This window comes from Juglans microcarpa x Juglans regia, chromosome 7D (assembly GCF_004785595.1).
Source record: "Juglans microcarpa x Juglans regia isolate MS1-56 chromosome 7D, Jm3101_v1.0, whole genome shotgun sequence".
NCBI lineage: Eukaryota > Viridiplantae > Streptophyta > Magnoliopsida > Fagales > Juglandaceae > Juglans > Juglans microcarpa x Juglans regia.
Genome location: NC_054606.1, coordinates 22,765,790 through 22,780,905, shown reverse-complemented (window position 1 = coordinate 22,780,905; position 15,116 = coordinate 22,765,790). Strand labels below are relative to the sequence as shown.

Below are 15,116 nucleotides of genomic sequence, written 5' to 3'. Positions count from 1 at the left end.
AAAAGACTAGGCAGCATGCCCAGCAGTAAATGCTGGGCGTCAGAGTAGCATTGCCCTTTATAAAAAGATACTTTGCGTCCTAATTTTAACCTCTCCATTTGACTGCTGGTCAAAAAATATATATATATTTTTATTTAATAATTAAGGAAGTGATTTTAAGTGTATTGACGTATTTTTTTTTATTTTTTAAAAATATTTAAATGTATTAAAAAAATGTGAAAAAAAAATCATTAAGCGGTACGCCAGCTGTATACAAATGGCTAATATTTTTTTTTCACATCATTTTTTTAACATTTTTAAATATTTTTAAAAAAGAACAAAATTCATAATATTATTAAATAAAATTTTTAATCACTAAAAAAAAAAAAAAAAAAAAAAAAAAAAAAAAAAAAAAAAAAAAAAAGAAATCAGGCAAAATAAACGGGAGGCTCCTATCATTTTTCTTTACAAATTCCTTTGTTCTAAATCGTGATAAATGCTACAGTGAACTCTCCCACCACACATGTCCACTTAATCAATCTGTGATTTATTATTTATTATTTTTCTATTTAAATACATACATATTTACATATTTAAACATTAAGATAAAATGATAAATCATCACACTACACATTGTATACATGACATAATTTGATTTATAAGATTTAAATTTTAAATTTTATAATTGATATTTGATTGTATTTCTTATTTTAAATAAAAAAATGATAAATAAAATTTCAAAAAGACCCACATAATTAGAACTTCAAAAGTTTGTTTGGCAACACAACTGTGCTTAAATATTTTAAATCTTCAACTTTTTTTTTCTAATCATAATTTAATCATTACAATTTTATCAAACTCTCAAACAAAACATAAAAAACAATACTACGTTTTTAAATTTTAAAATAAAAATAATATTTAAACAATTTGTTAACTCTATAATATTTTTATTCAATTTTTACTCTCATTTCCCAAAACCCAATGTAACATCTTAAATTTAAATCATTTCACTATCATTTATTGATATATTGAGATAATTTTAAGTAGGGCCTAAACATTTTGCAATGGCCAATGCCATGCATTAAAATATTTTTAAAATTATACCATTAAACAATGTGTGGCACATAGGTTTTATAATAAAAGTACTCATAATTAATGGAAAGAAAATAAAAGAATATGTAAAAACAAAGATTTGGCTCATCTAAATATTTAAGTTTATCCATGTTAAGAGTGGCATGTACAGCTTGTATAGGTGAAGATTTTAATAGATTGGAAACCAGTGTAAAACCTAGTGATCTTTTATGTAAACGAATCTTGGTTTTTTTTCAACTACTATTTTTCTATTATTTATTTATATAAAATTGATTCTCTGATGCGTTGCTGACACGTGCATTGAAGTTTAGAAAGCTATTATATGCAAGTTGATAGCTGAGTAACTTAACACGTTTATAAAATTCTCCTTCTCTTTCCCAAATCCCAAACTATAATTGGCAAAGGAAATCTAACAGAACTAACTGGAGGATAGAAGATGGAATGTGAAAACCCGAACTAGCATGAAAATAGAAGTATCTGTTTTCGATTAGGCTTGGGATGGGACTTTGAGCATTGGCAATGGCCTAGAGTCCAAATTTTGGCTATAGCATTAACCTTTAACTAGGTGAATCCATATTGGATTAGTCATTTTAAAGTTAAAATAATAATATAATATTATATATTTTAATAATATTTTACAATTTTTTTTTGTAATATTTTGTAAATACACTTCACATATTAATTAATAATTTAAAATTTTTACTTAAAGTAATGTAGAAAATAGAATTATATATTAATTAATAATTTAATTTTAATTTCACAATTTAATTATTATTAATGAAATAGAATAAGGTAGAAAATAACGAATTATTTATCAAAATTGAAATGGATAATATAGACTTTAAAATAATTAGATAATATAATGGTTGTTGGAAATGATTAAAATATTACTTTGGTGAGTGAATAGTATCTAGCCAAAAATGACTAGGTATCTTAATTTACGGTAACTCATATGTTAAGTTTTAGTGATTTGGCTAGTCCAATGTAGATGATTTTACTCATGCCTAGCCAAAGTTTGAAGATCTATTGGCCAATGCTCTACAAGTTTGGCACTTTTAGATCAAGACCCAAAAAAAAAAAAGTAGTGATGCCCAAACTCACTTCCCTAGACTTCACTAGTTCTTACATCTTTCATGAACTTCATCCACATTTAATGAAGAGATTAAGTTCAGATGTTAACTCGGATTCTAAGAACTTGATCATATTTTTCTTCAACCAGAGGACCACCCATTTTTGTTTTGATTTGGCAGAAAGAGTTTGTTGATTTTTTACTCCTTTCCCTTTCATTGCCAATAGAATGTACAAGTCAAGGCTCCTTTCTCTCATATAAGATGCCTAATTTCCCTGCCCAAAAAACAAAAAAGAGTTTTTTTACCTATTATAGTCGGAATGGATGGAATTTGATTGAAAGATATTCATTCATATGGCCCCATCAAACATAGTAAGTATTCCTTCCTAACACAAGGAAGCAGACGATTCAATAGTTGCACAAATGAATCATAATATACACATCCGCATTAATTCTAATCAAAGTTGCTTTGAATACTACGTTCTGGTTTGTAAACTAAACATATAACAAGCCACCAAAAAAAAGTATTAAAGGTTTTGCCTAAGAAATCTGCCTCAGCTAGATGAGATGTTAGAGCATTAATAAAAGCGAAGTAGTCTCCAGCAACGTATCAACTCATTCCGATTTGCTTCCCTATGCAATAAATCACATCACTTCACATCACATCTAATTGATTGGCCGACGAAGTCCGCAATAAACGGCTTTTCGAAAGAGAGGATGCACATTCTCGGTTAATACCTCCACATCCAACTTCTCGATGTACAGCCATATCTGCCCGCCAACAATTAAGTGTCAACAAAAAGAAAAAAAAAAAAAAAAAGTGTTATAAAGGAAACAACTTTAATAATTCATGAAGAATTCAGATAATATCTATTTATGGGTTATATATTTATTTTAAAAGATTTTGAATCTATATATTATCTCCCACTATTCCAATGAATGTTGATGGCGGGCCACCCAATCATTAGTTATACCTTCATCTCTTCTATACGAACTCCTTAATCTAGTGGATACTTAAGATTTTCAAAACAGATCACCATATGTTTTTTTTTTTTTATATGCCGGGGACCCTCTTCAAGGCAGGGCCCCTCAGACCCACCCCTGCAAAGTAAACTCATGTCCCGTGCACCGCACTCTCGGAAGTTTTCCTACACGAAACTGGTTAAATCGCTGGCTTTTCACTAGAGGATGTGGCCCCAAAGGATTGTTTGCACCCATGAGGTGTTGAAGCTTGGACCTTGAAGGGAGTGATATCCTAAAACCAAGGCCTTCACCACTTGGGCCAACACCTTGGGGTTCAGATCACCATATGTGAAAATGGGTGACCCAATGAATCTTGATTGAGTGGCACCCGAACATAGTTTAACCCTAATATATATGCCATAATGTAGCAATAACGAACATATGCAACTCCATTAGCTGAAATGTGTTGCATCTGTGTGAGTTAAGAAAATGAGAACAGAAAAAGTGGGAATAGGAAACTCTGACACACTCATCAAGAAAGAAAGAAGCTAACAGGAATGCCAGAAACTTTATTTACCTCAGAGGCATATTGTCTCGAGAAGGCCTTGACATAGCCCAAAGTCGACAAACACCACTGCTCTTTTTCACCTATGTTATAGCCATCACTACTAGTCCTTCCACCATTTGATTGACTGCCAAAAATAAGACAACAGTGATAATGTATAGTTCCACATGAATATCATTAGATAAGAAGTCATCAAAAGATAGTTTTTTTTTTCCTTAATTGTTATTATTATTATTATTTGGGTTGGTTGGGGGAGGGAAACCTTTTTTGTTGTCTTTCATTCTCATTGTCCACCTCCATTGCTGATGATTCTTCAAGGTCAACCGACATTGAATCTGCATGAACAGACTTTAATTCCGACAGTGTTCCAGCTCTAGATGCATCAGGCAGGCGTTCCATCAATACATTAGAGAAGTTTTTGTACAAAGCAAGGAACAATGCCTGCAAATCATTGTATAAGCAAATAAGTGTGAGGCAGTGCTGAATTAGGAATGGAAACAAAAAAATTCTATTCCGAGATTTTCAGCATTATTCTCATAATTCAACCCCACTACACCTTGCTGGTGACCACAAATCAAGAGGCAGCGACCAGTATGTATTTTCTAGCCATGCCATTGAAGCTTGAAAGATTGTTTAATGTTGTAAGCTGTTGTCAATGACACTTCCATTTAGGAAGCAACAAATGATGACTCAGATATGCCGTAGGATAAATAATTTAACAGAAGCCAAGCAGCAGTAAGCTCAACCAACATGCATGCTGAGCACAAATCTCCAATAAAAAGCGTGTATTTCTGGCCCATTTTCCATGCCAAGGCAAAGAGAAAAAAAGAAAAGAAAAGGAAAGGGTCTGAACTGAACATAAAAACCATTGTTTAGCCAATGTTGCACCGACAGGTCAAGATGATTGGAGACTGGAATACTTATCAAAAAAAAAAAAATGATTGGAGACTGGAATTGAAAGAATCAGAATTATGTTCCTCATGTCACTCAAGCAGTGGCAGGAAGCAAAATCATTGTCTAACAATAATGAAAGGAACCATTTTCACACAATCATTCAAAAGCATGAGCAAAGAATGCCTGCTTTTAGCCACCAATATATAATCAATCAAAATCTTCTTCCAGCTTCCACAATTTCTTTAATTATAGCACCTAATTCCAGATAATAATACGTGCTTCATCAAGTGAATAAGTGAAAATAACAATAACAAATTAAAGGTGTGCGTCTCCCGCGGGGGGGGGGGGGGGGGGGGGGGGGGGGGGGGGGGGGGGGGGGGGGGGGGGGGGGGGGGGGGGGTGGGGGGTGTTGTGGTGGGAGAAGATAAATACTCAAATACCTCATTTTCATCAAGGGCCCGAGCAAGAAGAGCCTCCTTTGCCTCCAAAGACTCACGTATTGACACCTCTTCCTCTTTTGCCTTTTCAGCACGCAATTTCAATCGAGTCAACCTCACAGGATTTTCACCAAGAACAGGTTCACCATCCACAAGTGTAAGCTTTGCTTCGGCAGCTTCTAACTCGGTTTTTGCCTTTGTTGCAGCTTCTTCAGTTGATACAATACCATTCTGAAGAGACGATATCTCTTTCCTAAGATCAGAGATACGGTTATATGTCTTGCTAACAGTATTTCTTAGAACCTGTAAACAGCAGAACAAAAAAGACAAGTCTATAAAACAAGAGTTTTAGGTAACTTAAGATACAAGTATTACTCTACAGTAGGGGGGACCATGTCTAAAGCAGTTTTGTTTGAACAAAACTTTCTAGTTTTAAGAGATTTGGGGGAAGGGGTTTCTGCATTTTTAGAGAGGCAAATCAAGTTGAGAATTTAGATTCTCTGTATATTTTATGCACATAGATCAGTCATAAGGCAAATATCAACTCAGATGGAACAATCAGACATGAAAATGAGAATTTGTTGACAAGAAACCCGGCAAGAAATAGCATAATTGGATTATCTACAGGGTATTAGGGCAAGTTATATATGTATGTTTGGGTTAGGATATGTCGAGAATGTTTTGAGAATGTTTTAGAAAAGTATTGAGAATGTAGTTTTTGTAAGGTTTTGTCAAAAGTTTTGAGAATTGTTTGAATAAAAATCTGTTAAGATATGATCTGTATTGGGTTGGTGAAAAGTGAGGTAGAATTGAAAAGTTGTTTAAATATAATTTTTTTGAGTTTTTTTTGGGGGGGCTTTTGTAGAAGTTATTTTGAAGAGATTTTTCTACTCAATAAATATATGTAAAGCATCAAGTTAATGGAAACAAAAGTCTACAGAAATTCTAACGTACCTCCCAAGGATGATCAGACGTATGAAATTGCTCAATATTTTCTGGAGAGAAGACCCATCTCACAATAGCTAAATTAGATATAAGCCGGTATCCCATCATCCTATCAATTGCTATAGCTGCCATTTGTGCATTATTCTTCCAGTAATAACCCACCTCAGCTATAAGCATGACTTGCTTATCTTGATCAGGACATATATTTGCTATTACTTGGCCATATCTTTCCAAGACAGTGATCAAATGAGTAAAACTTTTAGATCCAATGTCAAGAAAAGTTTGCAGAACCACTTTGAGAGTTACTTCCAGACCATGAAGTGGAAACAAACTTTCTTCAATCCATGAAATTATTTCACGGGCAGCAGCCCTTCCTTTCACCATGTTACTAAGATCCGCAGAAAGTGCATGTTGTTCAGTTCTTTCTGTATCACCATCCACACTGAATCTGAAGTTTGGTCCACCCTTTGGGGGAAGTAACTCTTCTAAACCAGGTGCATTCTCAACGCTCTAAATGAACAAAAATTATGAAGGAAATATGTCAGATAAGTGACACCATGGACACAAACTGTGTTTATAGCCAACCAATGTGATTACATCATTTCATTAAAAAATTTTCAATTATACATAACCACCCTCCCTTTGAAATAGAGTTCTAGAAAACAGTTGTAAAAGGGTTGTAAGTTTATCATTTTCCTTTCAATAAAAATAATTTCTGCAGAATATTACCATACTAAACTGGTAATTTGCAGACAATCTGTTTATACTTGATCAATTTTTAAAAAGATTGTGCAGAGAGATTAATTTATGCAAGATAGTCCAGAGAAATGTCCACACAAGCATTTATTAAGAAATTAATAAAATGGTCAAAATCTAATCAGATGAGGCATAGGCCGCACAGGGCGCAGTGTAAAATACAAAAGGCTTGCCCTATATTATAGTGATTGAAGTTTACGTCTGTAGGCACTTTATGACCACCATATCTTGAGGCTGAGTCTAAAAGGAAACAATTACAACCATGCTTAAACAGCCCACAGCAGGATGTATTACCTGTTTCACTTTGTCCCAGTATGACAAACGGACTTCTCTCTCCAAAACTTCCTGGACAAACACACGTTGTGGGGCCCATTTTGGAAGGTCCAAGACGTAAGCCCACTCTTCCCATGGCCAGATGAATTGGAAGTTTGACCTGCATGGTTAGGAAGCCATCACAAAATGTACACAAACCAACTCAAGAATGTGTTCATTTTTTTCATGGGAGTATCAATTAGGAAGGCAAACATAGTTCTAAAAGCCTATGTTCTAGTCATGTGAACATAGATTTTTTAGTAAGTGATGAGAGATTTTATTAATGCAAGTAGATAGTCATAACCCAAGTACACAGGAAGTATAGAAAAGGGAACACCTAAAAACAAGCTATGAACTAGGGACTAGCAAAGTCTAAAAAAGGAGCATTTAAAATATCCCATTCAGAACAAGAGTTTTCGCCCAAAAGCAAAGAGTAAGAGAGAAAAACTCTCTAAATTCAACCAATGAACGTTCTTTGTCATCAAATCAGCATCTATTCTTTTATGAGGAATGTTATGCATCAGCCACTATTCACTACCCCACACCCCACACCTATAGCTTTTTTTTCATAGGGTGTGGGGTAGTGAATAGTTGCTGATGAGAAAAATTTTTCTTCCTTTATAGCTATAAACACCACATTAAACATAAGAGGAATCATCTTCCAAATATCAGCAATATGATGGCTGCCCATATATCCTTTCCAAAAAGCCAATAGCTTCACCACTCTCTTGGGCATCACCCAAGCTACACCCGACCTACTGAAAATCTTAACCCAAATAGTCTTTGCCACATCAAAATGCAGAAACAAACGATCGACTGACTCCCCATCTTTCTTGCACAAGTAACACCAGTCCAAGCAAATTATACCACGCTTTCTCAAATTATCCATTGGGGAATATTATTAGAAAATGATATAGAATCAGCTACAATGGCGTCTTTATCCCTTGCCATTCTCAATAGGGATGGAAAAACATTCTTGAGTGCCAAATCCCCACACCAAAGATCATGCCAAAAGCAAATCCTATCTCCTCCTCCAACCTTAAACAAAACGTGGTTAACAAATTCCCCCACCCATTCCGTATGTACTTCCACAAGCCCAAACCATAAACACTTCTAACTTCATTAGAACAACAACTCCCCAAGCCCTCCCATATTTGCATCGATAATATTTTTCCATAACGCATCCCTCTCTAATTGATATCTCCAAAGCCACTTACCAAGAAGAGCTTTATTAAAAAGCCTCAAATTACAGATCCCCAAACCCCCACAAGTAATTGATGAATAGACTTTATCCCAACTTACAAGATGGAGCTTCCTATCATCCCCAAGACCACCCCATAAAAAATTACAGAAGATTCTTTCAATTCTACTAGCCACCCTACGGGCAAAGGAAAAAGGGAAAGAAAATACGTTGGAAGATTGGACAACGTACTTCTAATCAAAGTAATTCTTCCCCCTTTGGATAAATAGATCCTTTTCCACCCAGCCAACCTTTTTTCTATTTTCTCAATCACACCATCCCAAATCGATGAAAGCAAGTCTGCAATTAGTCTCAAGAACTCTTAATGAAAATTTAACCTGGAAATGTCCCAAACATAAATTATTGAAGAAAAAAGAAAGAGTATTCCTTGATTCTAGTGCAATGGACATCTAACTTAGTATGGTAAACAATAATTGTACAAGACTGATGTGTGCCAGATTTTACATAAACACACACGTATACACATGATGAAAAGTTGTCACCTTTGTACACGTGGCGTACACATAAGAAATGCCTATAAGAATTAGAATGAGAAAAAAGTCCTGAAAACTGGAAATAGAAGAACCAAAGTGAGCAATCATCCAATAGTAAAGGGCTCGAAAAAAGAAGTTTTTGAGTTTCTGTTATCCTCATAACTCCAGTTATTTCTCTCTCCATATACAACACAAGCAAGATGGGACCCGCTTCTACAAGACTGCAATGCTTCACTTTGAGAACACGAAAATTTCCTTCTCAAACTCTTCAAAAGATCTACCACCGAAAGAGGCATAACCCAAGTAACCCAAACAACCAAAAGATAGAAGCCATAAAAAACTAGGCACCTCACAGTGCAACGAAAAATGATCAATAAACTCCACATTCTGAAATTAAATTGCTTAAGGTCTGAAAGCCGAACTTACAGGTGGTGTGAAAACCAAAGGATGAGTCGTGTCCGACATTCCATATCTAAATCAGCTATTTTCTCAAAAAGAGCCCGAACTGCACCCGCCACAACTGCAGGAAAGGCCCCAGGAAGAGCCTAAGAATAAAAGGTCATAGTCAGGCAATAAAAAATGCGGCAAAATCTTAAATGCATTTGGAACAGACTTTAGACCTTCCATTGGTTCCTTCCAACATTCTAAACTAAAATAAAGTTTCTGCAGTACCTTACAGAGGTCAATAATAACCAAGGTGTAATACATTGGCCTGAATGGAGGTTGTGGTAGCAAAAGTAACTGCAAGAAGACACAAATTATCATATAAGTCTCACATTCTCCAAAACCAAACTGTTATATGCAAGTACTAAAACTATACTCAAACAATTGAATTCAGATTATAAACATAATAAAAATCCTTTTTCAAATTTTTTCTTTTTGTAAGTCAAGACTAAACTGAAGAAAAAAGGGGGTGGGGCATCAAGCTGGCTTTTTGGCACTTTCTTTTAGCAAGCTTAAAGCACATTTTTGTAATTTTGTTTGTAAAGTCCAGTTGTTTTGGGTTACAGCCATGTTAGTTATTTTTCATCCCTAAATTTCTACCATCAATGATGATGTTTAGTGGGGTTCTACGGTGAGATTACATTTGAGTGTTGAGTTTCTAGGCGAGATTAGTGTGTTTACGGGGTTCCTAAAACACTTAGTGATAGAATCGAAAGCTTTTGCTTTGACGAAGGATGGAAGTGCATTGCTTATAACTGAGAGGAGCTGGAAGGCAGCGAAAGAGATGAAGCTGGGGATGTCCATGGTGCAATGGTTTGCCAAATCTCTGGAGGAATGTTTGAAGGGTGAAGATTTTTACACCACTTCAAGGAAGGGTACCAGAAGCTTCATTGCGCAGAAGTGTTCAAACGCCCGTGGTCGCTACTTGGCCTTAGTGGAGTACGGTGGCGGTGGCAGACATAACTTTATCTTCATACCGGAAGAGCTGAATGGTAAGGGTGGAGGATGGTGGAGGCGTTGAGGGAGGTTGTAAAAGAGGGAGGAAAAGTGAGCCGCAACAATGGAGGGGTATTTCTGAGGCCGTTGGCAGCAGTGAATCAACCGCAAAATAGTTCGTACAGGGAGGCCTTGGTGCAGGCATTGGTGCTGGTGCAGTCCCGAGAGCAAAGCAGGGGCGGAGTATTCGGTGCTTAGGTAGCTCAGAGTGGAGCCATTGTAAGACACATGGAAAGAAATGCTCAGTGCTTTGAAGATAGGGAGTGTGAAATGGAGGAACTTAGGAACTTTTTTGTACACACCTTATTGCTCTAGTTTTCAGCCATTGTGCTTAACGGAACTAGTGTTCATGATTTTCTGTTCTTAATTTCTAGTTCCTAGAATGTACTTAGGTGTTCTTTTGTATACTTCTTGTGTACACGGACTTCTCCGACTGAATTCGTATCAATAAAATTTTCATCTTACTTATAAAAAAATGCTTGTGGAAAGCATCACTTCTATATACACGTAAGGAGAAGAGAAGAAAAGAAAAAGAAACAAAAGGAGAGAATCTTATATAATTAGGGAGACCATCATGATCGTCAAATTTTCAGAAAGGTGATGCCGAGAAGGGTGATTGATCTCTTAGCTTCTTGGAGTGGCCTTGAGGGTAACTCATATTGTAACTCTCATATTGCAGCAATATGGACGATGGTCTCAATATGCTTATGGAGGTGCATTTAGAGGGAAATGAATGATAGAAGCTTCAAAGATCAAGAGAGATCAATGGAAGAGCTTAGGAAATTGGAAATTTTCCAATACTTTACCACATTGGTCAATTGTAACCAATTTCAATGGAATGAGCCCGTATACCTGGGTTTTTGCCTACTCTTATGATCAATAAAAATTTTGTTTACCGATCAAAAATAAATATCAAAAGCATATACGACGGTAAGGTCAAAAGTCATACCTGGGAGAAAATTGTCTCCGCCATAAGATACTCATATCTGAAAGGCACAGGGAGGCCAACCATGAATGCAGCACATTCCTTCCGACTAGCTTTGCATGAACCAAGATACAAGGACAATAAAAATTACAATATAACAAAATAAAAAGAATACATATAGAAGATAAGGTTAAGCTCCCCCAAATAAAGTAAATTAAGGAGCATAAAAACAGCAGCATAATTCATATAGACCAAACAAATCAAACTAGAGACCAGATATTAGACAAACTGAAACTACGAGCAAAAAAGTATGCAGCATAAACAAACAGAAAATGGCTTGAAACAAACTACCAATTGAAAGAAACGTTCTAGGTTTTAGAAATCTCTCTGTGTCCCAACATTCATACCATGGTATCCGGACACATTGTGCTTATCTCTCTCAGCTATAGAAATTTTGTAATTGATTAATTTATTCTTTTGATTGGTACATTATACAGGATAAGAAAATCAATCAAATCATTAAATAACTGGCACTAGTGATTTACAAACCAGCCATTGAAGAAGAAAAGCACATCTAGCAGATACTCCTCCACAACGAACCGATCAATAGGTTGTAGGTCCTGTCATTCAAGAGAGGGAGGGAGGGAGAGAGCACAGAAAATCGTAGCATCAATCAATCACCATTCAAATGCTGTGACAATTTTCATTTTACAGAAATAAAAAGTTAAATACTTCAATGATGGCATGCTAAAACTCAATATTAAGTAGTATAGTATTGACAGTATTCCACAAATCTAGTGGTTAAGCTTCTGGCCAATTGGACAAATCTAGGCAGTATTCCACAAATCACAGATGTGTGGAAGATGGTTCCTATTTGTATTCTGTGGTGCTAAGAGCATAATGACCGGACGTTTGAAGACAATAAGCGTTCATTAGAGCAGCTTAGATTACATTTTTGCTAGAACTTCATTTCTATGGGCCAAAGCTGTAGATTTCAATGGCCTTGATCTTCATGATTTTCTTGTTTCCATTTCTTCTTCCTAAATAGGTGTTACCTCTTGTATACCCTCTTCTCTACTTGGGCTATGCCCATTCTTATTAATACAATCATTTACTTTAAAAAAACAAGTTCCAAGATTAGTTCCTTAAGACAACCAAAGTCCTCCATTCTTTCATTTATAAAGTTGTATTATCAGAAACAGCAGAAACCAACAGGTATAAAAAAACAACCCGATCTTCATTTGCATTCTCTTCATAAGTATAATCATCTCATTAAAAAAAGGCCAAAGGCTCATTCCATGGATACACAATAATCATGGAGTGCAAACCCATTAAAATCTATGAATACTGTCTAGAGAGGGAAAAGTGTTTTTATTTTATGATGGGAGAACCATCCCATGACAGAGCCCTTAAGACTCACCCATGGAACCTAAACCCTAGGGGAGACTAGCACAGTAACCCACTACCATGAGCTCCCACTTAAATAGCAGTTTGATCTCAAAGGGAATCGAACCTGTTACATGAGGCTCATGCAAACAAGTTCGCCCAAGTGGTAAGTGTTGAATAAGAGTTTTGAGCTTCTCTATCATCCGTTCTTGATCCTCAAAATTTCTTTTCTTCTTTGATAGGTAATCAAGAAGTTTTATTCATAGTAATAGGCATAGCCAAGTACACAGGACATATACATGTGTAATATCTAACTAAAATTTACAACCAAAAAAAGAAATTCATGGGCATTAAAGCCCATTAAAATCTATTGCCCCCACCCAGAGGAACAAGGTTGTAAAAGAAAGGCTTTCAATTCATCCACTGTCCTCTCACGACCTTCAAAGCTTCCATCATTTCTCTCCCTCCAAATACATCAGCACATACATATAGGGGTTATCTTCCAAATTGCAATCACTTGTGGATTGCTTGGAGACCACTTCAACTTACAAGGAAACCCACCAGCCTTCTAGGCATGATCCATCCCACAAAAAAATCATTCCACATGGTTCTAGCCACCTCGCAATGTAGAAGCAAGTGATCTACCAATTCCCCATTCTCTTTACACGTAACACCAATCCAACACCATGATCCAACGTTTCCTTAGGTTGCTATAGTAAGGACCTAGTTAGCATCTTTTGCTAACAAGATATTCTGTGCCCTTATAAAAACGAGAAGTTTATAGTCTGTTCCTCAAATCAGTTCCTTGGTATGCAAAATAATAGTTCATTTCCTTGGAAGAGTATTTGGAAGACTAATCTACCTCAAAAACAGCTTTCTTTGTATGGACAGCTTGCCTTAAGGAAGATTCTCGCTATAGCCAATTTAAGAAAACGTCGGATCATTGCGATGGATTGGTGTTGTATGTGTAATTATGAGAGGGAAGAGCTCTGACCATCAACTACATTGCGAGGTAGCCACGACCTCATGGAATGATTTCTTTACAAGAATGGGGCTATGATGGGTTATGCCAAGAGGTTTGCTTGGCCTTATTAGCAAATTGGAGAGGTCTTCATGCAATCCACAAATCACAACAATATGGAAGATAGCCCAATATGCCTATGATGGCATCTTTGCAGCGAAAGAAATGAAAGAAGCTTTGAAGATCGCAATCAGACAATAGATGAGCTTGGAATTTTCTTGATCAACACTTTATTCCATTGGTCAAGTATGATAGATTTCAATGGACTGACTATCCATGACTTTATTGCATCAGTTGTTAATCATGCTTAGGTGTCTCCCTTATAAAAAAGATTCATCTTTACCTATAAAAAAAATAATTTTAAAATCAAACAACTTAAGAACCAAAGGGTTGATATTTTTTATTTTATTTTTATAAGTAAGAGATAAATATTATATATATGAATGAAATAGGCATAGCCATGTACACAGGGATGTATACAGAAGAACACCTAAATACAATCTACATGCGATAATTTAAGAACAAGAAATCATGAACATTGTCCCCCTGCAATACAATAGCTGAAAGCCAAGACAATAAAGTGTGGAACAGAAAATTCTTCAACTCAGCCAATGTGCGTTCCTTATCTTCAAAACAGCGCATATTCCTTTCCGTCCAAATACACCACATGATGCACAACGGAATCATCTTCCACACCGCTGCCACTTGTTGACAGCCTTGCATCTTCCTCCAACAACCCAACAGATCCACCACCCTCATAGGCATAACCCAAGCAACCTCAACCCTTTGAAAGATCTCATCCCACAACACCCTTGTTACCTCACAGTGTAGTAAGAGATGGTCCACTGATTCTCCATTCTTTTTACACATGTAGCACCAATCCATGATTACACATCCTCTCTTCTTCAAATTGTCCGTGGTCAAGATCTTCTCAAGGGCGGCACTCCAAACAAAAAAAGCTACTTTAGAAGGCACACGAGACCTCCAAATATTCTTCCAGGGAAACGGAGTATGCTCGTGTTGTCAAGATGTTATAATACGCCTTCACTGTGCATAACTTATGATTATTAGCCCTCCACTTCAATCGATCTCGCTGGGCTGTAGGGGTCCCCGTAGAGTATAGTGAGCTGAAAATTTCTGCAACAATAGATAATTCCTAGTCATGAAAATCCTACTAAAGAGAATGTTCCACTAATACGAGCCATGAGAAAATAACCGCACATCTGCCACTGACGCCTCCCTGTTAACTGCAATACGATATAGAGCAGGAAAAGCCCTTTCCAAAGCTTGATCTCCACACCACATTTCCCGCCAAAAACTTATTCGATTACCCTCACCAACAATAAAACGGGTTTGATTTGCAAAGCATGGCCACCCCTTCCTTATAAACTTCCATAAACCCACACCAACCACCCCTGGCGACACCATATCTAGCGTCAATAATTTCCTTCCACAATGATCCATCCTCCAAGTGATATCTCCAAAGCCATTTTCCCAATAGAGCTTTATTAAAAGTTCTCAAGTTACACACTCCCAATCCCCCATTCACAACTGAGGCACAAACTATTTTCCATCTAACCGGATGAAATTTATTCTCC

General features: G+C 36.3%; 1 protein-coding gene across 1 annotated transcript in view; it reads right to left on the bottom strand.

Annotated features, from left to right (window-relative positions):
- Window positions 1–2,510: 2,510 nt before the first annotated feature.
- The window catches only part of LOC121238785 (nuclear cap-binding protein subunit 1), a 32,788-nt gene continuing 20,182 nt past the window's right edge, over window positions 2,511–15,116 (bottom strand). The window contains exons 10-19 of the mRNA XM_041135811.1: window positions 11,661–11,731; window positions 11,136–11,220; window positions 9,419–9,487; window positions 9,173–9,291; window positions 6,995–7,133; window positions 5,954–6,454; window positions 5,003–5,302; window positions 3,931–4,109; window positions 3,681–3,795; window positions 2,511–2,911 (exon numbers count right to left, since the gene is read on the bottom strand). Coding sequence (XP_040991745.1) covers window positions 2,807–2,911; window positions 3,681–3,795; window positions 3,931–4,109; window positions 5,003–5,302; window positions 5,954–6,454; window positions 6,995–7,133; window positions 9,173–9,291; window positions 9,419–9,487; window positions 11,136–11,220; window positions 11,661–11,731 — 1,683 coding nt within the window. The 3' untranslated portion in view covers window positions 2,511–2,806. The remainder of the gene's footprint in view (window positions 2,912–3,680; window positions 3,796–3,930; window positions 4,110–5,002; window positions 5,303–5,953; window positions 6,455–6,994; window positions 7,134–9,172; window positions 9,292–9,418; window positions 9,488–11,135; window positions 11,221–11,660; window positions 11,732–15,116) is intronic.